This window comes from Hippocampus zosterae, chromosome 8, assembly GCF_025434085.1.
Source record: "Hippocampus zosterae strain Florida chromosome 8, ASM2543408v3, whole genome shotgun sequence".
Classification (NCBI taxonomy): domain Eukaryota; kingdom Metazoa; phylum Chordata; class Actinopteri; order Syngnathiformes; family Syngnathidae; genus Hippocampus; species Hippocampus zosterae.
The window spans coordinates 8,807,031-8,832,600 of NC_067458.1; the positions used below are offsets into that span (position 1 = coordinate 8,807,031).

The 25,570-nt window shown below is 42.3% G+C and overlaps 3 protein-coding genes across 4 annotated transcripts in view; 2 read left to right on the top strand and 1 right to left on the bottom strand.

Annotated features, from left to right (window-relative positions):
- ano8b (anoctamin 8b) overlaps positions 1-11,390 on the top strand; it is a 34,417-nt gene extending 23,027 nt beyond the window's left edge. Inside the window, exons 10-19 of the mRNA XM_052073959.1 lie at positions 678-804; positions 959-1,014; positions 1,098-1,172; positions 1,701-1,948; positions 2,296-2,455; positions 3,424-3,813; positions 5,076-5,267; positions 5,359-5,490; positions 7,013-7,123; positions 8,454-11,390. Coding sequence (XP_051929919.1) covers positions 678-804; positions 959-1,014; positions 1,098-1,172; positions 1,701-1,948; positions 2,296-2,455; positions 3,424-3,813; positions 5,076-5,267; positions 5,359-5,490; positions 7,013-7,123; positions 8,454-9,194 — 2,232 coding nt within the window. The 3' untranslated portion in view covers positions 9,195-11,390. The remainder of the gene's footprint in view (positions 1-677; positions 805-958; positions 1,015-1,097; positions 1,173-1,700; positions 1,949-2,295; positions 2,456-3,423; positions 3,814-5,075; positions 5,268-5,358; positions 5,491-7,012; positions 7,124-8,453) is intronic.
- A 1,477-nt stretch (positions 11,391-12,867) lies between these two features.
- Positions 12,868-16,762, bottom strand: dda1 (DET1 and DDB1 associated 1). The gene is made up of 5 exons (XM_052073958.1): positions 16,403-16,762; positions 15,983-16,063; positions 15,829-15,880; positions 14,398-14,459; positions 12,868-14,314 (listed from the first exon to the last, which is right to left on the bottom strand). Exons 1-5 carry the CDS (start codon positions 16,409-16,411, stop codon positions 14,210-14,212), a joined length of 309 nt encoding a protein of 102 aa, XP_051929918.1. The 5' UTR covers positions 16,412-16,762; the 3' UTR covers positions 12,868-14,209.
- abhd8b (abhydrolase domain containing 8b) lies at positions 16,276-24,990 on the top strand. Of its 2 annotated transcripts, XM_052073925.1 has the most exons (6): positions 16,276-16,383; positions 18,564-18,636; positions 20,238-21,015; positions 23,059-23,229; positions 23,377-23,593; positions 24,248-24,990. In XM_052073925.1, the coding sequence occupies exons 3-6, from the start codon at positions 20,240-20,242 to the stop codon at positions 24,527-24,529; spliced, it is 1,446 nt and encodes a 481-aa protein (XP_051929885.1). In that variant the 5' UTR covers positions 16,276-16,383; positions 18,564-18,636; positions 20,238-20,239; the 3' UTR covers positions 24,530-24,990. The 2 variants fall into 2 exon arrangements, with proteins under 2 accessions (XP_051929885.1, XP_051929884.1); XM_052073924.1 differs by lacking the exons at positions 16,276-16,383; positions 18,564-18,636 and having other exon boundaries at positions 20,198-21,015.
- Positions 24,991-25,570: the final 580 nt, after the last annotated feature.

Below are 25,570 nucleotides of genomic sequence, written 5' to 3' on the forward strand. Positions count from 1 at the left end.
ATTTGCCGCTGTCAATGCGATAAGGGAGTGGGTATTTTAGATGCTAGTCCAAGATCTACTGTTCATGGTCTTGGTTTCGGCAAAACACATTTACCTATGTTTATTCCTGCTCCATTTTTTGACCGGTGCAACTTATATTGCAGAGCGACTTATAGTCCCAAAATATGTACTTTGCATCGATACATTTAATTATCAAACGAAAACCTTTTTAAAAATACACAGCTTTGAGAGGATCTGGAAGAACAGCCAACATTATGACAAGTCAGAGTAACTGACAGCAATGTTATGGTTAGTTGCAATTGCAGAGGCAATATCATTAAAATCTTTTTTAAATGTGAGTATTATTTTATACTGCCATGTAAACAAAGGATGCTGACTGTATACTATATCAACTGATTTTAATGTATTTTATGGGACAGTAAAATCCAACCATCCGTTTTCCTATCACATTTGTCTTCATGTGGGTCGTAGTCTTGCAGGTAAGTAGAAACTTGGGGTTGAGAGATGTACTCTACAACCTGAACTGGCCAGCCGCCAATCGCGGGCCACATAGAGACTATTCATATTGAAAATGTGGAGTCTTCATTTAACCTAACGTGCATGTTTTTGGAATATGGGAGGAAGACATGAATCTAAAAGCGATTACATGAAAATGAATGATTGCTGTGTCTAAACAGGAATTTGTAATGGGGATCAAGGAAATGCCTCGACTGGCTCGCTTCATCCCGAAGATAATGCTCGCTATCACTGTGACTGCATGTGATGAGGTGTACAGGAAAATTGCCTGTTGGCTCAATGACATGGGTAAGGGTTGATCTCATTTGTTGGCCCAAGTCCAAAATATATGTTTTAGGAAAAAAAAGTATTGATATCGGTGAGAGCTGGTGATGACGATAATACGAATAAGAACCGTTTGAAGTGCACTACGACAGTAATTGATTGTGTATTGTTTCTACAGAAAATTATCGACTCCAGAGTGCCTATGAGAAAAATCTCATAATCAAAATGGTTCTCGTGAGTGCATTTCTTCAAATCTATCAATCCATTATTAACTATGGCTGGATTTTAATGATTTCTCATCTCATCTTCTGCCATAGTTTCAGTTTGTAAATTCATATCTCAGCCTTTTTTACATTGGATTCTACCTCAAAGACATGGAGCGGCTCAAAGAGGTAAGAACCTAATCAATTTATTCTTCCGGATGTTGCCGTTAAAATTATGTTGCTCTTGACTTTAATGAGGACGGGCAGGTCCAGGCTAGCGAGTCCAATATATTGTGCTTGTTTTGAATGAGACTCGTGCTCTGGACATGAAACAAACTAAGCTTTCAAATTAACAAGTTCTTCCATGATGCTGGGATTTAAAAGACTATGTCTGTACACCAATAATTTTTCGTAGCAATGTGTGGATAACGTGTGGATGGTTTGAAAACGAGCTTCAAAAACAATTTTCATTATTTATATGGAGAGGTGGCTATTCGTTTTTTTGGAGGAATCCTGTATAAGGATTCCTCCATGGCAAAGATATTATGGACTTAATGCCTAGATTGCCCAAATCAGCATTTTTTTCGCGTCTAATAAACAAGTCATAAAGATCAACTTTTATTAAATATATGCCACAGATGGCTTATTTTTTTTATTTATTTTTTGCTTTGTTCAACTTCGAATGTTGTTGTTACTCAGTGTTTCTGTCGTTGTCAGATGCTGGCCACTCTGCTCATCATTCGTCAGTTCCTTCAAAATGTGAAGGAGGTGCTGCAGCCTTATGTGTATGAGCGCCACAAACTAGGAGAGCTGACTTTGCGAGCCCTGTGGGACCTGTTGCTCTCCGTGCTGCTAAAATATGCCAGGCTGGCTGCTGGAAAAGCACAGGCCTTGCCCACTGATCCAGCCATGCCAGGACCTGGTCTGAGGGGCACCAGGCCCGGGGTGGGGCATACAGACAAAAGGTCACCATCTAAACATTAAGATACCGTACACTTAAAAATTAGTCATTGTAAGTATTAATGAAAACAAACTGATTTTATCTTTAGTGACTACAGCTTATTAATGAATGAAAAATGAAAATTCACCATCTCATAAAATTTGAATACTTCGTAGGAAACTATGAAAAAGGTTTTTAAACCACACATTTGGTCAGAATTTGCCTTCTGAAAAATATTTCTCAATAGTGTGTGTTTAATCTCTCTCTTTCTTCATTTTTTTAATTGCACTGTTTAACTGTTTAATGGTGTCACGAGAGCAAGTGTAAGTGATCGAAACAGACGAAAGTCAGCCTGTCTTTCTATCAATACAGGGAAAGGAAGTGTTTGAATGGAGGGTGCGGGGTGCCCGATGAGGACGAGAGTGGCGAGAGGGATGAGGCTGACAGCGGGAGGTTCAGTGAAGGAGAAACCGAGGAGGAACATCTGATCGATTGTGGTTTGAAACTGAGGAAAGTGAGTTTCATTGAGAAGGTATGCAGTTGTATGTCACAATTTGACGCTCTGCTAATTCATAATGAAAGATTTCGAAATGTAATACCAAAGTATCAACAAAATGCAATGAAATCACCATGGAAACGCTTAAATGGGTAATTGAGGGGCTGTCAAAACCCTTGAAGTATATATGCAATTTGTCATTTAAAACCAGTACATTTTAAAATAATACAGTATAAAACTCTACTCTCCTTAAACCCGGTCATAGGCACTTTTTCACAAGTGATTTACCCTTCTCCTTTACACCACAGATCTCAAAAATCATTAAAGAACTATTTGTTAAAAGACTGGATCATGAAAAAAAGTACAATATAATTACATATCAGCAGTATGGTTTTAGAAAAAAAATCAATCATCAGCTCTTGGCAATAATTGATACAGATGAATAAATAACACATTAGATTGATTCTTTAAAAAACACACACACACACACACACACAAAACATTGAGCTAGGTTATTTTCTGATCTACCAAACACTTTTTGACCGTATAGACTAGAATCTATTAAACAAGGTAGAGAAATATGGTATAAGAAGAACTGTTTTGAATTGGGTCAAGAGTTACTTAAGCAAACGTCAACAATTTGTGAAGCTGGGTAATCATTCACCAGTAAGTTTAAACTTAGCTGGTGGGGTCAATGTTTGGCCCCAAACTGTTCAATCTTTACATCAATAATTCATACAATGTCTCTAAACGCTTAAAAATAGTTTCCTTTGATGTCATCACTAATTTGTTTAGTTTTTATAACATTGATCGACTGTTAGAAATGATCAATGTGGAAAACAAAAATATCAAAGAATGGTTTGATTGATTGATTGAAATTGGATCATTTCCCTGAGCACACCAGTTTAAACGACCATACTGTCGTAAATAAGGATGATTCTTTGCCATCCTCTTCGTCTCGTCGTAATGCTTTCAAGCGCTTCTATTCTTCTTTGTTGTTGCAGGACAGGAGGCCGGCATGTAGCCGCCACCCCATGGACAATCGTTTTATGGAGGAGGGGAGCCCAACTTTGGTGGATAAAGGAATGGACTCAACCTCTGTGTTTTCAATGTGTGATGAAGACATTGATAATGGCATCCATGACGTGAAGGAGGCAGGTGGGGGAGTGGCGTGTGCAGCTGAGGGAATCAATTACGCTGCTGCTACTGCTTGTGCCGCTCCGCCAGCCTCCAGTAATGAGAGCAGCGCATCACTGCGAAATCGGAGAAGAGCCCGCAGCAGCGAGCGGCCTGAACCTGCAACAAAGAGGGAATCATGGATTGACCCTCCGGAAGTGAAGGAGAGCACCACGCTCACTCAGGCAGAGATAGAGAGCTGCATGCAGACTTACGAGGTACAACTGACGAGCACTTACAAAGGTTTTTCTTTCAAATTACAATGATACCTCGACTTACGAGTGATCCGAGTTTTCAGAGGTTCAGATCACCGCTCGGCCAATTTTTTGATTTGATTAGTGAGTCAAAATTGGAGATATAAGCTCTAGATGTGGCATCAATCTTCACAAGAAGTAAACATTTTCGCAGATGGTGAACATTTCTTTAAAAAGATGCCAAATGTGCCAAGACATAATCGGAAGTGGCATAGATGGGCAAAATGAAATTGGCATCGATATTGTCGTACTTTTTAAACTTGAAACTATTTTTAACCATCTTGTATAACCAACAATATGGTGCTCAATTTGACTGCACCAGACCTTTCCCAGCTGACTCCGTGCAAGAGGTGGTGTAAGCCTTGGATTGGTCATCAGCCAATCGCAGGGCACATATTGACATACAGCCATTCACATTGTCAGTGGTGGATAATTCTGAGTCTTGGCTAGTGAGGATACGCAGTTCAGATTATGGATGGATGGATGGATGAACATAACATGCATGTTTTGGGAATGCGGGTGGAATTTATCCAGCTTCGCAAAAACTCAACTCTATTTATCGAGCACAACAACTACAGTTGCAAAGTACAAAGTGCTGTACATAAAGTAAAAATCAAAACAAAGTTGGTTGAAACAAGAAATTAATAACATCCATCCATCCATTTTCTGATCCGCGTATCCTCATAAGGCTCGCAAGGCGTGTTGGAGCCTATGCCAGCTGTGTCCGGGCAGTAGGTGGGGGACACCCTGAATCGCAGGGCACACAGAGAAGAACACCCATCCGTGCTCACACTCACCCCGAGGGACAATGTATAGTGTTACATTAACCGGCCACTCATGTTTTTGGAAAGTGGGAGAAAATCGAAGTCCCCAGGGAAAACCCACGCAGGCCCGGGGAGAACATGCAAACTCCACACAGGAAGGCCGGAGCCGGAATCAAACGCTGCACCTCTGCACCGTGAGGCCGACGCACTAACCATGCGCTAATCGGGCCGCCTAATTAACATGAAAACCGTAAACACCGTAAAACACTCAAACAATGCCGAGTCTCATGGCGAGTCTAACAAGCGATGAAAAACAATGAATGCCTCTGAAAACGCTCACTCCTCATAACGTCTGCTGAATATTCGTCTTCTCTTCTTACAATTTTGTGTCTCGCGCTGTGAACAATGTAAACATGGTCCTTAAAAGTGCTGTGCCTCTTGATGTGGACAATCCTTTCTCAGGACACTTTCCAGGACTACCAGGAGATGTTTGTCCAGTTTGGCTATGTGGTGTTGTTCTCCTCTGCCTTCCCCCTGGCTGCCATGTGCGCGCTTATCAACAACATCATTGAGATCCGCAGCGATGCCTTCAAGCTCTGTACGGGTCTGCAGAGGCCGTTTGGTCTCCGAGTGGCGAGCATTGGCCAGTGGCAGGTCAGAAGGAAAACTCCCGAGCTTCCTGTCAAAGCAAAATCATTCGATTTTGTCCGAGTCTGACTGTACATTTCCCCCTCTACTGCTGCAGTCTGCAATGGAAGCAATGGGTCTGATTGCCATTATTGTCAACTGTTACCTGATCGGTCAGTGCGGTCAGCTGCAGCGCCTCTTCCCCTGGCTCAGCCCCGAGATGGCCATCATCTCCATTGTCATCCTTGAGGTAGTGCTGCTCAACTGTACTTGACCCAAATGGCTTTTTCTCTCCCCACCACCAATAAAAACAAGTGTTTTGGGTTTTTTTACTGGTGCATCTCAATACATTGAAATGTTATTATTTGAATAGATCAATTCAAAAAGGGAATTTTACTATACGTTCTATATCAGGGGTTGCATAAACCACACCAACCCAAGAATTGAGAAATGCTGCGTGACAATCTATACCAGGGGTCGGGAACCTTTTTGACTAAGAGAGCCATGAAAGCAAAATATTTGGAAATTGTTTTCAAACGTATCATTAATGTGAATGGTTTTCCGTTCCTCACGATTGCAACAGATCCAGCAAAACTAGCGGGATTATAGTCAGTTTGCCGGGTCCATACGCGGAGTTGCTGCTGGTGGCTAGCTTGGGCCCTGCTCAGTAGCTTGCACGCTTGCTTTCTGCTCTCTCTCGTAGTGTGTTTTGATGCGAACGTAGCATGCCGACCGTTTCATCGATGGTATTTTGTCCTTGCAAATTAGCCAATTAGACCGCAGAACCTGTTCCCTCCACAAAGGTGAATCCTTCGGTCTATTCGTCCTGAAGTCTACCATACCCGTCATCTTTTTTTCTTTTCGCCATCTTATTCGTCGAAGGATTAGCTTTGAGCTAATGAGTGAGCGGGCTGATTCAAAAGGGGGCGTTTAGCTGTTGCCACAGCAACGGCTGACGTAGGCCAGTATCATCCAATTAAAATTGCCCCTGCCAACTACAGGACACGACCAGTGAAAAAAGTCGATGGATGGATTAAACAAGCGAGAATATTTTGTTCTATCTGCGAGCCAGATGCAAAAAGAGCCATACGTTCCCGACCCCTGTTCTATACAGATGCATTCCTGGGTGCTCCTGGTTAGTGGATTTAGAGCTTTCACGTGTGTGTTCTATCCAGCTGGCTGCCCTTTTTGCATGTGGAAACCTTGAGTAAATCAAACCCTAAATTGTGTTCAGCATTATGCAAAACCTCAACAAATACCATACTTACCTCTTCAAGTGAAACAATGAATCCCCCCACCCCCACCCATGGTTGTGGCCATTTTGTATGCCTTGCACTTAATTTGAGCCAAGTGTGAATATGATTTGTGCCAACATAAAATGCTTCACTTGTTTGGACCCAAGTGTTTTCCCCCTTTGTTTGTATTCATTTATTTTTAACAGCAAAATCACACCTTAGAGATGACGCATCATCGCAAAGTAGAGGATTGTTGCAAGTCTTTTCATTTGTCCTCAACTACCCGTAACATATTCGTGTCGCTCTGTGAGCCCGCAGCTCTGTAGCTGTCTTTCATAAACGAAGGCAAACAGCCCGCAGCACTGTCTTGGCCAAGTCAGGCTTATCTGAAGGAGAACTAAACAAGCCCGAGTGTTGCACCAGAAATAGTTCAAGTATCCATGAAGTATATCCATGAATGTTTTTGTTCCGTATTCATTTGAATGTTACTCGTGTGCGCTCATCCTCCTGTCGACCTGTCTGCTTGTCTATCTGCAGCACTTTGCTGTCCTCTTGAAGTATGTCATCCATGTGGCCATTCCCGACATTCCGACATGGGTGAGAGAGGAGATGGCTAAACTGGATTATCAGCGCAGGGAGGCCTTTAAGGTGAATTATAAGAACGCATAAATAAGTGCGGTTTTGATATGGACAAATTGGTAGGATGCCAACCACTTAAGGTGGAGACAGACAAGTTTTTTTTTTTCCACTGGGCTGTACCCACGTTTTACCGTTGGCCTGCAACAGTCTGGATGGGGTGGGGGGGGGGGGGGTAATTGATGTGGCTAGTTGTGTGCGGTCGACACCCAACTCAAGATGAGTCGCAATCAATCAAGCATGTTTGAACTTTTTCAGATGACCTTGAAGCAAATAGCGATGCAGAAAGCTGCGCAAAACAACAGCACACTGTTTGTTGCCAATGCTTGTTGAGTAAAACCCCAAAGTCAAGATCCGGGGATCCCGTCAGCCTCCACATTTTATGTGGCCTGATAAAACTTTTCCAATGACTTCTGTTCAAAAATAGGTCCACCTTAAAAATGATCATATTCTAATGTAGGGGGCACTTACCGTATTGGCCCGAATATAAGACCGAATATTTTTTGCATTGAAATAAGACAAAGTGGGTGTCGTCTTATATTCGGGGTCTAAATGTTATACCCATTCACGACGCTAGGTGGCGCCAGATATCATTGAAGCGAATGTTGAACTTGACTCTGCAGGCCAAAGCGAACCCCGCAAAAAATAAAAATAGCGGTAGCACGAAGAAGAAAAATAACAAATAGCAGTAACAAAGAAAAGAGAAAAAAATAATAGAAGAGATAACAGAAAATGGAGAAACGTAGTGACAATCTGGAGAAAAGTCGCTCGAAGCTTGGCAGCTGAGGAGAAGTTATGGTGTAATTTACATTTCAAAAACCAGAAGCCATTCATTTACGAATGTGATTGCACTTTAGTTGACATATTTAAATGTTCAGATTTTAAGATTTGAATGAGGCAAAATAGCTTTTTCTCTCCAATATATTGTTTGAATCATTTGTTTCAGATGTACTGTAATTATTTTCTGTATAAAAATTTATTTGGTGTTCAAAAAGTCTTTTTTCAAACTTGAGTGTTGAAAAAGAGGGTGTCGTCTTATATTCAGGGCCAATACGGTATTAGATAATGGACACCAAGTATAATTGTCTCATGCGCTTGTCACACATTTAGTCTGTGAATAAATGAATAAATAAATAACAATTCGAATAACCCTTGACCCTTTCACAGCACAACTTATGGGCAATTTTCAGTCTTCAAACAATCTAACCTGCATACAAGACATGTTCTTCTTCCTTTGCCAGAAGGACGGCATTCTGTCTGTTCACTTCAGTGGACAGAAATAAAACGAGCTCGAATGCATGTGCGGTCGTAAACACACCATTGGGTTTCCCTTCCTCTGCAGAAGCACGAACGTCAGGCTCAGCAGCACTACCAGCAGCTGCAGAGGAAGAAAAGGGAGGAGGAGGAGAGGCAGAGGCAAGTGGAGCATATGGCCCGCAGAGAAAGGGACCGGGACGACGGCAAAGGCGACTCCTCCGGAGATCACCACCACGACAAAAGCCACAGCGGCAAATCGCGCCCTGGCGGGAGCGGTGGCGGTAGTGCCGGCGGAGGCGGGTCGGACAAGCCCAAGAGGCCCAGCTCCCTGCTGGCGAACAACAACGTGATGAAGCTCAAACAGATCATACCGCTGCAGAGCAAGTTCTCCTCAGGTGGTGCCCGCTCCCCTCAGTCGCCCACTGAAGCAAAGCTGCCAGGGTTCCTCAGCTTCAAATTCCTCAAATCACCCGAGAATAAGAAGGAGTCCGCGACGGCTTCCTCGACGGCGGCCGCCACTGCCGCCAATGGTACGTCGACATCATCTTCATCATCAGGTAGCAGCTCACACGAGCGTTCTCAGTCACCCAGCAAAGCCTTCAACCCTGGAAAATTGTTTAATTTTGGAAAATCTGAAGCGGGGACGTGCATCAACGGGGTGCCCCTACCCAGATCCGGGGAGGGATCCTCATCATCACAGATGTCAGAGAGACCGGCTTCCAGGTCCGACTTGAACGGCATTCCGGATGAAATCCCCTCACCTGGAGGGGAGGGGTCAGAGGACGGACATTCGAGTGAGTTGGACCCTCCTGGCCCCAAAGTCTAGTAGCCCCTTTGGTTTCACCTCAACGGAAGAACTAACGTGAGGAGACACAAGGCAACGGCAGGCACCGCTCTGTTGTAGCACTTGAACTTGAAATGGATTCCTGTCATTTCTGGTTCACCTGAGCGTGAAAAAAAAAGGTTTCACCAGAACAATATGACCCTGTGACACCACAGCATACTTACATGACACACACAATCATGTCTGCAATACATAAAGAAATGCATGAGCTGCATTTCTTTTCTTTTTAAGCCTTCAAAGCAAAAAGCTGTGTTTCTTAATTTCCTCTGTGGCCAATTGTGAGCATCTTCCAGAAGCCCAGACAGAGGAAAAAAAAAGACTTCATAGAAAAGTCATCTCCAAGTGTACTAAATAAGAGTGTCATCATAAATCAGTATTAGACAACTGCCTTGTTTTTAACTGTGAAATATTTGGCCCCTCTTTTTATGTGGAAAAAAATGAAAAGCAATATTAATTAGTCTTTTAATTTGGAGTAATGCTGCAGTTTCTTATTGTGACACAACGCCTCCCTTCGCGGGTATCCTTGATTTCTAAGCCGAGGTGAGGTCGAAGCTTTGGACACATTTTCCCCATCTGTGGCAATAGGGATTCATTTCAAACAACAGTCCTGCTGTCATCCCCCCAGCCCACAAAGGAGAGTTAAAGAAGTAAAAGAAAGACGGGAAACTGAGCAAATGGTACACGCACGCAGTCCTCCTGGAAACACACTTGGCTATTGAGCGGCAAATTAAAGTTACTTTTGCACTAACTGCTACTTTTCTCTGCAGGAGATGACAGCCTGCCTGACACATTATGCAAACAGGACTGGATAGATTTCCTCCTTTCGCACAGTACACGGGCAGAAATAGTGAACATTTATTTTTGCAAGGTGCTTTCATGACGCAATTGCTTTGTTAGTGCTAATAATTTTACTTTTGACCAAAGTTCGGTTTTTTTTTCATATGAAACTGTTCATATAAATGATGCTTTGTTATCATTTTCCATTTGGCACTTTTGTCAGCAGATGGCGCTAGAATTTTTGTTACAACCTGTCCAGAAGTGTGCAGACTGACCAAGTGTCGAGCAGGCGTCGCCATCTGGGTTGAGAGACATTTACCTATGCATTCCCACATCACTGGCACTGATAAAGGGTTTTGGCAATAAGGGAGGACACTAACATGTAAGAATCAGTACATACACTTGTCTCGGGCCGCCCTTATTTGTTGTGTATCTCGTCCACTTGTTTATCTCTGCATCATTCGAGGTGAAGCAGCTTTCCTCGTGCACAGATAAACAGATAACCAACTTTGTTTTAGTGTCACAATGGGTCCATGAAGAAAAAAAAATCGCCCATGCATAAAGAAAATACATGTTTGTATTGATGCGGAGGGAGTAAAAATACAATAAGTACATGCAATAAGGGACTATGCAGTTGTCAAACTAAAATTGTTTTAAAATTTGGGGCAGGTGATTGTTTTAATTTTTTTGTATTGTAATTGTTGATTGTAATTACCAGGCTAGGAGAAATACATACAGTGCCAGTATATCATTTTCAGAGGGGTAGGTTTAAAAAATATAATAAAATATTGATGTGTAGTTAGGGTAAGCTCAAAAAACTTTGATTGCATCAATGAAGACTCCATGACCCAAATTGCCAATTTGGAAGTTTGAAGGCAGGGCTAGAAAATGTGAGGACATGGCACAGTTATTCAACACAAGTTTTAGGGTCACTATATTTTCAGGGAAACCACAAGTTGATAATGTACAGTAGATAATGATCACGAGGATTTAATGTATTCATCGAACATTGCTGCAGAAACATGAACACATTATAGGCGTTGACGTGTTGCCTTTGCTTTGAATTAAACATTGGGCAACTATGGCACATTTTCTGGTTCACAATCGTATTGATGTGGCAGATCAGATCAGACTAAATGAAACATTGAAATGTTATCACACAAAATAAGCAGGTGAAGACGTGAACGTCTGGCTGTCAACATTGTTTCGACGACCTAACGCTGTCATCGACATCATCCATTGATGCCTCACAGAACATCATGAAGCTCTTCCAATGTACAAAAAAAACTATTTTAAGGACAATAACTCAGAAATTGGGACTGTCGATTTGTTTTAATTTATTTTGTCATATTTTTGTAAGATCGGAAAAAGTTGGTAGTTAATAAAACTATTTCAAAAGCGCCCTGTTTGGTTTGTTGCTTGAATAAACCACACATTTTGGCAAATATCAGTGTTATGTCCAAGGACCGGCAACCCGAGGCCGAGGACTAAGGACTTGCCTCCAAGGCCAGGGACCAAGGACTGATTTTGAAGCTGAGGCCTAGCCGAGGACATGTATAAAACAATAATATTATACCACGTGGCAGGTCTTCATGATTTGCAACACCCCTCCATTTTAACCCCTTGCACTCCCTAACGCTTGAATGAAGTGTTTTTATTCAAAGAGTAGAACAGTCAGGGTACGTGTTATTTATATTGAGAAAAACAAAAAAGCATATGAAATACATTTATGAATGAATGTTTTAGTGCAGTAGTTTCTTAATGTGAAGTAAATCAACACTCAACAGGCATAACATGGCACGGAAGACAAGTTGAGAAATGACTTTGCATAGAAGTCAATCACTGAGTGCAGAAAAAGCAAGCTAAGTAATCTCTGCAGTGATAATTATACAGTTTACCGGCAGCGAGTCCCAGGGACTCGCTGATTAGAAAAGTATGAGTCCCATTATGCATTGAGAGAGTCCCAAATTTCGAATTCCGGTCTACTTATTCAATTGCATATGATAATAACACAAACAACAACGTATACATACATTTATAAACAAATGTTGCAAAAAAAATTACATAATTCAGGAGCAGGCCTGAGGATTTCGGCTCTTTGAGGTGAACGATGAGTCGTTTTTAGACGAAAAAAACGACCATGTAGAGTAAGGTGTTTTTAGCCCAAAAAACACCCACTGTGTATAGGAAGGTGTTTTTAGACGAAAAAAACGACCATGAATAGTAAGGCGTTTTAACAACAAAAAAAAAACGACCATGTATAGTAAGGCGTCTTACTATACATGGTCGTTTTTTTAGCTGAAAAAAAGACCATGTATACTACGGCGTTTTTAGCCGAAAAAACGACCATATATAGTAAGGCATTTTTAGCCGATTCTAGTGCGACCGCACAAACGTGACGACTGTGCAAAAAATAACTAAATAAAAGACACCACTGTTACAGAAAGGATTTACACGCTATTTAAACTGCCGATCCCGAACGCAACAAACCGTGATTGAAACTAACTGTGATGCCACTACAGTATTTATACGTTGCGCTAACTGTAACCTGTCAGTGGCAAAGTTAAACCATCAATATGGGTTTCGTTGGATGGAATTTATTGGATTCGTCCGTGATTTTTGCGATCCTTATACAAGTGTTTCGAGGCTCTAATCCCTCATTGTGTCAGAGGACCGGCAATCCGAGGCCAAGGACTTGACTCCCGAGGCCAAGGCCAAGAACCAAGGACTTGACTCCGAGGCCAAGGCGGAGGACCAAGGACCGCCCCTCGGTCCTCAAGCCGGTCCTCGAGGCCAATAACCGGCCTGAGGAACACATCTCTGCCAAATACAAAGAATTCATTTTTTGTGAACTGATAAAAGCACCACAGGACAACAATGTCTGTCCAGTTTTATTTCAGCAAAGCTAGAAAAAAAATCCATCTGATCTTATGTACAAGACGGGTGGTGGGAGGGCTTCAGGTGTTCTTCAGGTGTCTCAGCAGAAGCATAACATGGTCTTATGACTGAAACAGACGCAACGGGTAGCGAGATAACAGACCACATTGTTTGAGATCCTATCACATATACCTGTATCTATCTTTATTTGGGATTGTAATGGACAACATAAGAAACAACACGATGCAATATGGGCTGGGACTGCATGCTAAAAACAACCGCTTTTAACTTGTAGCATGGAACTACTTAAATCACCAAAACAAAGGTGATGCGAGAACAGGATCCAAATTGTGACTACCAGTCGTAAGGCCTCTAAGGCTAACAATCCACAAATGCAACGGGGGAAGGTGGGAATACAAAAAATAAAAATAAATTGAGAACAGGCAAGGCCAGATGACTTTAATCCTGCACTGTGGCTGCGCTTTTTAATTTGACATTTCTTTTTTCCATTGTACCTAAATAAAGTTATTCAACAAATGCATATTAAATTAAATTATGGAATTGACATTTATTTACACAAAATCGCTCTCTTTTTCTTTCCCACTTTCATCCTGCTCAAAACAGAAAATCTAACATTAGGATGTACAACCCTTTGCACTGAGATCGTAGGTGCAAGATGCACATTAAAAAAAAAACAACAACAAAAAAAAACAACAAAATACAACAAACAGCAAAGGCTAAAGATTATGGAGCGATACACTGCAAATTCATACACAAGCGTGGCGCTTCTACTTTGTCCCGTCCTTCACAGTGCGTTCTTGGTTGTGTGGAGAAACGTCACCATTACAAGTTGGGCAGTGGAATCGAGTTGGGGAAGGGGGGCACTTTGGCAGGCGGGAAGCGCGTTGCCGTACTTATAAACATGAAATACAACCAAACGCCAGAAGTCAAATGGAGACACTTTTAGGAGTTGACTTGTCAAGTCACTTGCTGACTTTCAACGAATCGGTTACCTCAAATGTACGATACGCACGATACGCACACAGCTCAGCATGCATACAAACATACATAACACGGTACACGTATCCTCACGCAACAAGCGGCACATACAACACGGCCCAATGGAGGCTCTTTTCAGTTCTCAAAAGAGTGGTTACAAATCTGCTCTAAGTCTGGACTTTCTTTCCTTCTTCAGTGAAGCCCTCAATGAAGAACCTCACTTCGGAGCGGCACAGCCCCTCGCCACGCAACAGAGTGGCAACAAGCTGTCGCCTGTTGTTTTCGATTTGTTTGGATTGGAATATGCCCGGCACACACAGACACACGCATGCGCACAAGCACACTTAGGAGTCTTCATTCATTTCTTGGCTGTCTGTTCTGGCGATCTTTCTTGGGGGCGCCGGGCTATCGCCATCCCCTTGCTCCTGTTCTCGTTTCTTTGCTGCATTCTGGGCATCAAAATGGATCGTTAACAATCATGCTGCGATGCATCAACTCAAGGAAACCATTGTGGCCGTCGAAACGCGCTCACCTCTTTGTCCCACTGATGATGGAGGTAGCGCAGGAGGATGTTGGTTTTCTCAGTGACAATAACTGAGGCAAAAACACAATCACTAATCTGTCTCTCTCCCTCTCACTCACACACAGACACACGCACACACACACACACAGACAGACACACACACACACACACGCCAGGATGTCCGACAATGCAACATCATCACACAGCTACAGTTAGGAAAATTGTTTTGTAGATGATGCAAGCAGAGCGGCTGACGAATTAAGAGAACATTTGACCCCAGCTAGTTGAAGTATAACCCCCGCGACCCTAGAGAGGATCAAGCGGTTTGGAAAATGAATGAATGAATAGTTCAAGTATCTTAGATTAGGTGCAAAAATGAAACTGTTCAATTATGTGAAGGTCATAGAATGATGGTAAAGTCAGAGACAAAGGAGTTCAGCTCCCAAGCGCCTAAATTCCACTTCCGGGATGTCTTCATTTTTCAACCACCGTCGAACAACTAGGGCTGAACAATTTGCGTTTGCCATTTATTATCTGATTATTTTTTCAAGGTCCTCTTCCTATGCATTTTTAAGAAACACAATAAATTAATGTGCATTGCAAAAAAAAATAGCAATAGGTCTTACACAAGTATTTTGTTCTTATAGTTTAGGCATAGCTAAAATAATTTCAAGTCACTCAAGTCAAGTCAAAAGCTTGCTCAGACCTCCAAGGAAGCGCATTAACGGGGAAGTCAATCCCAACATTTTCTTGACAATATTTTCTTCCCTCCTTGCCGCCATTTTTCTGCTACAGATACCCTCTGATCACAAATTTGCTGGATCAACGACTATAGCCTGTGTAACAAATGCTTGCACTTATTTCATCACTTGAGGGAAAACTATAAGTCATTTGTGATGGCATTTTGCGTGCAAGTCTGCTGAAGAAACTGGTGGTGGGCTTGCAAAGGGTGGTCTCTCTGAGGCACTCTAGTGCATGCGCTTCTAAATGCACGCTTTCCGAAGCTAGGGTGCTGCATTCTATTAGTTCACCACGAGATAGTGAGTGCATTTTACACAGTGTAACATTAATATATTGCTGGGATATTGGATTGGCATTCGAAATTGGGAAACTTGGACTTGGGTGCGAAAAAAAATGTAATGTGTCCCCATTACATTTACATAAATAATTAAAGTACCAGTATATATAAAAAAGAAAGCTGACTGACCAAATGAAATGAAGCACAAATTGTAGCCTTTGTAATTTGACAATTGCATTTTACTTTGTTGCCATGTCGATTTGAATTTAATTGTTCAGCCCGTGTAAACTCTGACGAAATGAGAGTGTGCTTAATGTAGTAAAACACCATACAAATGAAAGCCCAGTCCACATAATGAAAAGATAAGGTCTTTGGTTTCGCAATTTTAGGTTTAATTCTTGATATAAGACATTGGTACTCACTCTGTTCTGAAGGATATTCTCGTGTTGGAAGATAGACAGAGGGCCTCCGATTCTGCAGATGATGGTAAAAACATATTTTATTTCATTTAGCAATAACGTTTTGGTTGCTGAATCGAGAAGAGAAACCGTACCAATGTACAGTGAGTGTACTTACAGATGCTTTACAAACAGAGTCCGCATGAAACCTGCTGAAGTTGCTTTTATTGTAGACGGGAAGCCCTTTTAGGAAATCTGCCTGTGGGTAGAAGCAAAATCAGATGACTTCCCTCCCTCTCCCCAAATCATTTTAAAAGTGATCCTGGACACTTTGCGAGATATATTTTATCACCGAGTCAAGCCATCGAATGCACACGTCGATCTCTGACCCGGCCAAGAACATCAACTGAAACAAATCATTTCTACTTCCCACTTCAGCAGCAGAGTGATTGGTGATGCTGGCGGGTTGACCTCAGTGATGTGAAAATGACGTGAATTAATTGGTAGCGGCATCAAGTTGAATAGCGGCTAGTGGTTGGTTAACGTGAGCCTTGCGCTAATGACAGCAGCACTGCATTGGTATGTAGTATTTAGATACCTTCTCCATGACAGTGGTCGAACTAAAATCCAACGTCGACGACGACCGTTGAGCTTGTTGCAGACACCGCCGTCCACGTCGTGATAGCGGGCAACGTGTTTACGACTGTGCAACAGATAGCCGAGCTAGCTAAGGGAATGGGACACTGCACGGCTCGACTATCGGGTGGCACTGACCACACAAACACAAAACTCGCACTCAAATCGCTATTGTCATTCTATATTTAATTTCACGTAAAACGGTATCGCTCCGAAAAACACTCCGCTTCGACATTTTATAAATTAGCAAAGCTGGTAATTCGGGAGCTACGATGCTAACTTGACGGCATCACTACTACTTATGAATGCGCCCCGGAAACACTCCTGCTCTCTTAAATGTTCTTTTCTCAGAGAGCCCTCTAGCGTCTGGAGGTCAGATTCCAAACGCGATTGTGCTGTATTCAGGCACGGCTCCAATACAGTATTTTTTCCTCTTCTGAGACTCAAGGTGGGCTTGGCCGAAACATAGAGTGTGTTGAGAAAATATTTTTTTTAATCAAATGCCAGTGACCTTAACTGGGGCAGCGCAGATTTTTTTATTTCTGTACACGCAAGCCCGGGTGGCGTGCCTTCACTGATTTGATCACATGTAGCATTGAAATTCACGTCAACTACAGTCCGTTTATTGCAATTAGTCTACTTGCAATGAGCCGTGATTTATTTGTGTACGTGTGTATGTGTGTGTGTGTGTGCGTGTGTGAATGTGTGTGCGTGCGTGTCTGTGGGCACGTGTGTGTGCTTTGTACAGCTATTTATAAGGATGGGCGCCAGGTTCAGTGGTAGAAACTTGGTGTTGCGACAGCAGATAGATACCGCAATTATTTTATTTCATTGATTTATTTATGGGCGTCATACCACCATGGGGTGGCGGGTGGGTTGAATTCCTTATCTATATCAATCCGTCGGAACCTGTCGGTGACGAATGTAACACGGCAAGTGGACATAGTCAATATTTGTTACATGGGATGGTGGCGGATTTGCCACTTGATGGGCAGTTGGGGCCCAAACCGTTATCATCAGGTTTTCTCAAAAGTGGACAGAGTGAAAAAATGCGCTGAAGAGTAGCGCACTGTCACCAGAATATCACTCAGGTAAAAGAACTTCTGCTTGAGTAAGAGTATTCTATTGAAAAATAACGATTTAAGTACGAGTAACTGGTGACCAATTCACGATTTAGTCATTTTTAAATAGTCATGAATGTCACAAAATCAAATAGAAAATTCTGAAAATCTTTTTAATAACAGCAATCAGTAACTACCACCTGCGTAATGTAATAGTAATGTAAAATACACATCTCAAACGACTGTTTGACCTTCTTTCTTCTGTACAGTCGAACAGCAATACCGAAATAAATATTTTTTAAAACGACACTGAAAGCTCATGTGATATTAATTGACAAAAACGAATTGCATTTTTGCTTCAAATTCAGTTAGATTTGGTTTGATTTATTCATGTAAGATGTCGATTCAGTTAATTTTTCGTTGTTTAAAGCATTTTCACATTTTTTTTATTTCATTACCCCCCAAAAAATTTTTAAACTTTTTTCCATACCTTTTTGTAAACGATGAAACCTTGCCAAACGCTTTTAAAATTAAGATTTAACCATTACTTATATTGTAAACAGAATGAAAAAAAATATATGAAACGCTTCACAGACATTTTTCATTTTGTTTTCTTCTTTCCCAAATCAACATTCAATACACTTGCCCTGTGTACAGACAGTAATCTGCCGTTTGCGTCAGTAGGGGGCGCTACTTCCCATCCATGAATAAACAGGAGAGTATAACTGTTTGAGGCACCAAATTAACGACGTTCTTTTGTCTCCGGACGCTTTAATTAGTCTTGAAACATTTTTCCAAATCTAGACTGGAGCTGGGGATGATATAGAGGTGAATGAACGAAAGTAGAGTACAACATGCTGCTCGTCGGACCGTGACCGGACGTCTCAGACTGCACTCGAGATAAATTAGATTATGGGATTGACTTTGTCAGATTATATAGCTCTCCGATTTCTTCGATAGTTGATGAGGAAAACACGTCAGTGCAATTATATAAATCTTGTTTCACCTCAGGGTTCGGAAATTATGAAGAACATTTTTCATCTTTTTTTTTAACTCAACTAGGACAAGGACAGTCCAAAAGTAACATTCGCTGCCTGTAAAATTGGATCGCAACTGTCTAATGCTCACCGGACAGGTAAGTGTAGTTATCCACAAATTTTGTGATTTTCAATGTCAATTTTGTCGAGCTGCTCATTCATATCATCAAATTAAATCCGAATTTTAGGTTAGAGGCCCTGTCAACAAGTAGAGATTAATTATCAACAGTGACGTTCATTCATTAGAGATGTCCAGTTTTTTCCCCTTGCACTGATTATTGTTTGATTCGATAATGGGACCGAGGCTTAAATTGCCAATTTCAATCATGTGTACAGCATGTTGAGACATCAGAGGAAACGTGAGACTCAATAGATCAAATTCATTCTCATCAAAGGGTGATGTCACGTTTATGGATAGTTTTAGCGGACCATAGATCATACTATCAGGTAGTAACACTTACACTGGTTGTTTTATCAGTTAAACGTATTGCATATCATGTTTTCCAACTAGCAGTTACCTAGTAAGTCTTCCTCGCAGGTCAGAGGGTTTGAATATTGTCTCTGTCCTTCCTTTGCTTGTATGGATTTTCTCAAAATATTCCGGCTTCGTCCCACATTACAACATCATGCACATTAGTCGCATTGAGGACAGGAAACTGTGAATGTGAATGGCGGTTTGTCTATATGTGCTCTGCGAGTTGATGGCGACCAGTCCAGGGTGTATTCAGCATCTTCACCAAAGTCAGCTGGTATTGACTCCAGTCACCCACGGCCATAAAGGACAGCCGCTAGAAAAACATAGGGTTGATTTATTTCATGGAGTCTACATTTAAATGGTAACTTTTAATCGTTAATTACAATTCAGCAGTATACAAATCCTGATAGAATTTCTTTGTAGCGGTCAGCCAGGCTCATTTAGTGACTGCTTGTATGTTATTAATAATTAGGATGAATGAATGTGACAGTTCACATCAGGAGAAGCCAGAGAGAGATTGAATTACGTGTACTGAGACACAAACCATAATCCCCTCTAACCAGAGAGGAAAGTAACAGGAAGTCAGGATAATACCACTCGCAGAGGCTTGCAGACCCTGCATGGTGCATTGGGGTTGCCATGACTGGTAATCATCTGACACTGTTGTTGTTGTTGCTGCTGGTGTGTCTTAGTGTGATTACAGCTGAGGCAGAGAGAAGGCATGAAAGACAAATCGAATCGGTTGCCAGCCAACACACAGAAACGAACAACCATGCACGCCCACACTCACACCTAGGGACAATTTAGAGTGTTCAATCCGCCTGCCATTCATGTTTTTGGAATGTGGGAAGAAACCGGAGCACCCGGAGAAAACCCACGCAAGCCCGGGGAGAACATACAAACTCCACACAGGGAGGCCGCAGCTGGAATTGACTGTGAAGTCGACGTGCTAACCACTGGACTACCGGGCCGCTCGTACATATAATCAAGCCCCCTAATATAATTTTATACTTTTAGTTTATTGGGCGCATTAGAAATACACCAACGGAGAACTAGAGTGAGAAAACCTCAGAAAACCTTCAGGAGGTTGCACTTTGATATGTGGATGGCTTGAGGTCGACTTCTTGTTTGTGAACGTTGACACAATAATAAACAATGACTTGTCCCTTTGGTGATGATATTTGATGTCTTTACCTGTGTCTTTATCTGTGCGTTTCAATGCAGCCATGCCGGCAAGCTCTATGGAAGGTCTTCTCTGCTGCCTTCCGTCAAAGTCAACCAATGTTGTGGTGCCTGTGGAGACTTTTGAACCTACCAACGGTTACGAGTTCATCGAGGTGAAACCAGGCCGCGTGCTTCGTGTTCGACATATAATCCCTGAGCGGCCGGTGGTGGAGCAACCCACAGGGCAGGGTGGGTGCGTCAGCTGCAAGAGGAGGATCTCGGTCTTCTGCAATGGACAGTTGTTCATCGAGAATCTGGGTGACAGGGCAGCTGAGGAGCAGAAAACCCGCAGCAATGGTGACACTGTAGAGGTTGAACTAACAGGTTGCGGCAACTCTTCGCCGCCCGCACGAGTCCCCGGTACCGGGGCGGACTCGGTCATGGCAGGAAAAGCCGTGACAGCTGAGATGGGAACTGGAGGGGACGCGCCCGCCGCTTCGCAGGCCGGAGCGTTACAGGACCGACACAGGCGGAAGCTCAAACGCACTGTGGTGATTGACTGCGAGAGGAAAATATCAGCGTGTAAAGGGACACATCCGGATGTCGCCCTGTTCTTCATCCACGGTGTGGGAGGCTCTCTAGATATCTGGAGAAGCCAGTTGGACTTTTTTTTCCGATTGGGCTATGAGGTGATTGCCCCCGACCTGGCAGGCCACGGGTCCAGCTCGGCGCCTCCAATAACCGCCGCGTACACTTTCTATGCCCTGGCAGAAGACATGAGACTTATCTTCAAGAGATACGCACGCAAGAGGAATATTCTCATCGGACATTCTTACGGGTAAACAACCGTGATATCGCAGCCTCACACTTTCCGTATTGGCCCAAATATAAGACGGCCCTGATTATAAGACGACCTCCTCTTTTTGAAGACTCAAGTTCGAAAAAAAGACTTTTTGAACACCCAAAAAAATTTTATACTGAAAATAATTACAGTACATGTGAAATGAATGATTCTAACAATATATTTGAGAGAAAAAGCATGCTATTTTGCCTCATTCAAATCTTAATATCAGAACATTTAAATATGTAAACTAAAGTGCAATCACATTCGTAAATGACTGGCTTCTGTTTTTTTTAATGTAAATTACATCATACATTCTCCTCAGCTGCCGATCTTCGACCCACTGTTCTCCAGATTGTCACTAAGTTTCTCCATTTTCTGTTATCTCTTCTATTATTTTATTCTCTTTTCTTTCTTATGGCTATTTTTTATTTTTCTTCTTCGTGCTACTGCTATTTTAATTTTTATTCTTCGTGACAGGGGTTCACTTTGGCCTGGGGAGTCAAGTTCAGCATTCACTTCAATGATATCTGGCCCCATCTAGCGTCGTGAATGGGTATAATGTCTAGACCCCGAATATAAGACGACCCCCACTTTTTCTTATTTCAATGCAAAAAAACCACCGTCTTATATTCGGGTCAATACGGTATTAGCAGGACGGACACGTACAACAGAATTGAACTCACTAACACGTCGAGCAGACAATGCTTACACCTGTGTAGACACCTTAGCGATAGGGTTCAGCAAGAATTTAAAAAAATGCTAACAGTTGGACTCAAAATATTCTTTGGCTATGCGCCCTGTGGAACTGTAGTACCGGTAGTTTTATGGCAGCTGCGTTGCTAATTTATAGCAACAAACGTTGTAGGCAGCAGCACCTGCATATGGCATCCAGCACACTGTCATGATTCTGTTTGTGACGAACAGGTGACACTGTAGGGCTCTCTCTGCAGCTACACACCTGTTGGTCGCAAACAGAATCATGACAAAGCTGTCTTCACAACCACGACCTAGCCACAATATCCTTTGCTATTTTGTTGTGCTGTTTGGATGCGTCATGAGTATGAATGATCCCCAATCGAGTCATCTCAATATAACACAATTGCCACTTGGAAAGTAATTAACAACAATGGATACTGGAAAATTTAATTGAGCGCTACCTGTTTTTGACTTTCGAGTGTCCCCAATGAGTCATCGCTTCTTCAACTTTTTGCTTTGGGTTGCGGACGAAAGTTCACATACGCCACCCCTTGAGTGATGCAGATAAAAAAAAATTAAAGAGTAGACTCGCCGCACACTCTGCCAGTAACCAAATGGGACAAATCGTAAAACACATAAACTACCGTGAACTCAGACAAATGCCTGCTTCCAGCATGTCCCAATGCACAGTAATGGCGCTTTTTAAAAATGATTTTTTTTCCATCCTCATTTATGTTTTATTGGGGTTTTATACCATACATAGCCATTTTTTGTTTCTTTAAAACACAACAAAAACTTGTGATGATTTTTCAGGGCTGGAATAGATAAATGGAAATTCACTTCATCCATTCATCTGTTTTCTAATTGGCTTCTCCTCACGAGGGTCGCAAGCGTGCCGAAGCCTATCCCAGCTTTCCTCGGGCAATCGGCGGGGTACACCCTGAACTGGTTGCCGACCAATCGCAGGGCGCACATTTACGAACAAGCCATTCACACTCACAATCACACCTAGAGACAATTTAGCGTGTTCAATACTGTGATTTTTCCATCTGTCGAATGTGCATTACAGAAGAGCCACCACCCGTGAATGATTGTAAATATTCTTGTCATAACGCGACAGCAATGTCTATTGACTGATTATTTTACTTGAAAAGTTGGTCTTTTTGACCACTTTAGGATTATCATCAGTGAAGGAAACATTTACTGGGATGGGCTAGAATACTGAACCTCCAGTAAGAACAACAATTCATCATTTGTACTTCTTGTTTGATCATCAACTATTTCTTATAAGTCAAGTGGGTGATAAAAACAATTTATTCTCATCTTCTTTTTTTGTACCAGGGTGTCATTCTGTACGTTCCTGGCCCACGAATATCCGGAACAGATCCACAAGATGGTGATGATCAATGGAGGTGGCCCTACAGCGTTGGAGCCCAGCCTCTTCTCTGTCTTCAACTTGCCTTCATGGGTGCTTGACTGCCTTTCTCCACTGCTCAGCTGGAGTTTTCTCAAGTAAGGCAGATCAAGACAAAAGTTGGAATTCAAGATAGGTCAATCGTGGGCTAAATACACACACGTTTGAATGCTATTGCACATCACGTATACAGTATTTATCCGTGCCTTTTCCTTGGTCCCCCCCCCACACACACACACACACAGGGCCGGATTTGCTCGTCAGGGTGCAAAGGAGAAGCGGCTGCTGAAAGAGAACAACGCCTTCAACGTTTCGGCTTTTGTGCTGCGTGCCATGATGAGTGGGCAATATTGGCCTGAGGGCGATGAAGTCTATCACGCTGAGCTCACAGTGCCCATCCTGCTGGTTCATGGAATCCATGACAAGTTTGTCCCCGTTGAGGAGGACCAACGCATGGCGGAGGTAAACACCCCAAATTATTCGGGAAGTTGGTCCGGCATGGTTGGCCCCATTCTTGCACCCTGTAACCGATAACATGATAAGTTGTCCACTGTAGTAACCGGTGTCCCTGAAAGGGTCCAAGCGAGGGAAAATCATGGTTTGAATCGGAATAATACCCACCAAAAGACATTTGCATTGAGTGTGCAGGCCTCCATCCAGGCTGAAGAAATTCAAACATGTAAAAATATTCCGATACTGTTTTCAATGGCCGGAATTACTTTGATAGGTCCAGGGGTACAGTTGAATGAATCCAATACGAGAGCTGCATCAAAGATTCAGCCTTTACAGACATATTTGCAAGAGCACTTGGCAGACAAGTCCATCTGACCTTTTTGACGATAGAATTGAACACTCAAAATTGGCCACAGGTGTGAGTGTGATGTATGTTCCATGTCAACGTGCTCCATTCATACGCGTTTACGTGCAGAGGAGATGATAATGGGGATCATTTATATACAGTAATCGTCAAATTGCCATTTTAGGGAGCATTGTGGCGTGACATCAAAATTTAGCTGAAAAGCAGCGGAGGTATTTTCAATATCAGTTAGCATGACTTCAAAGGAAGTGCTTTTTTCATATTGTTATTATTATTATTGTTATTTTTGCATCTGTCAGATCCTCCTCATTGGCTTCCTAAAGCTCCTGGAAGATGGCAGTCATATGGTCATGATGGAATGTCCAGAGGCTGTCAACACTCTCCTGCATGAGTTCTTCCTCTGGGAGCCTACAGCCCCTCCACCACCAAAATCCAAAGCCCGTCCAGAGACTGCCAAGGCCCAAAGGGACAACACCAAAACCGTGTCAGATCCCGCCAAGGTCCGACCGGCAACAGCCTTGCAGGCCTCATTGAACAGTGGAGCAGAGGTCAAGTTCGACAGAGGGGACAAAAAAGAATAAAACGGCGGCGATGACTAAACTCGAATAATATTCCGTGTCATCCACGTGGACTGTGATGGCTTGAGCCGAAAACATCCACGGAAGGGGTCCGTCCGGCTGAAGGCCGGGAGTCGTGAAGGCGGAACATAGTCACGGAGACTTATCAACTCGAGCACGAAGAGAAGGAGAATGGAGCTCGAGTCATGTGATGAGTGAAGATGCTTGGAGAGATGTTTTGCCTTGAAATGATGCACGCTCATCTGTTTTGGGTGACATTTCACCATGTGATGCCAGAACACATTTTGGCACATCACCAGTGGTCCTTCGCAAAAGAGTTTTGTGGAGGTAAAATATGCGACTTGCCATGTTGCTGCATTGAGACAAAAGAAAGTAAATGCAACAGTTTACCTCTAGAATGTAGTTGTAAGCACAGCGTATGACCATCCACAGATCACTGTGACATGTTGAGCGGCGGCTATTGTGTGGATGCATTCATACGCAGTACAGTATTTTTTACTTCAAGCAAGATATTTTGTGCACATCAAAAGTATAGATGATGCTCTGATTGTTTTTTAAAAACTTTTTAAAAATACTTGTTACACCATTGCACTTGTGTTTTTAGATGAATGTTAATATTCTTGGGTAAACTTTTCACAATGATTTCACAATTTACTCGCTAATTTATTTATTTATTTATTTTAATGACAGACCATATTGATGCATTTTAAAATCTTCATCTTAAGACATTCTTTTAAACCATTAATTTACCCGTTTAGCCTGTACGTTTTTCATCTGCAATCTCCTCGACATACACGCTGGCTAGCTTTAGTGAATTAGAGTACCGTACCTTCAATAAGTCACACAAGTACTGTACAGACACTTTTCAGACATGATAGCAAAGATACTTAATACAGACATCAAGGCCGATGAAGATCATTAAAAAAATTTATAGCTTACTGAAGAAAGCAGTATCGTGTAATAAGTTACACAATAACATTTTGAAGTACCGGTAAATTCTCAGATGAATCAATGATGGTCAATTCACCCATTTTAAGAGATGCG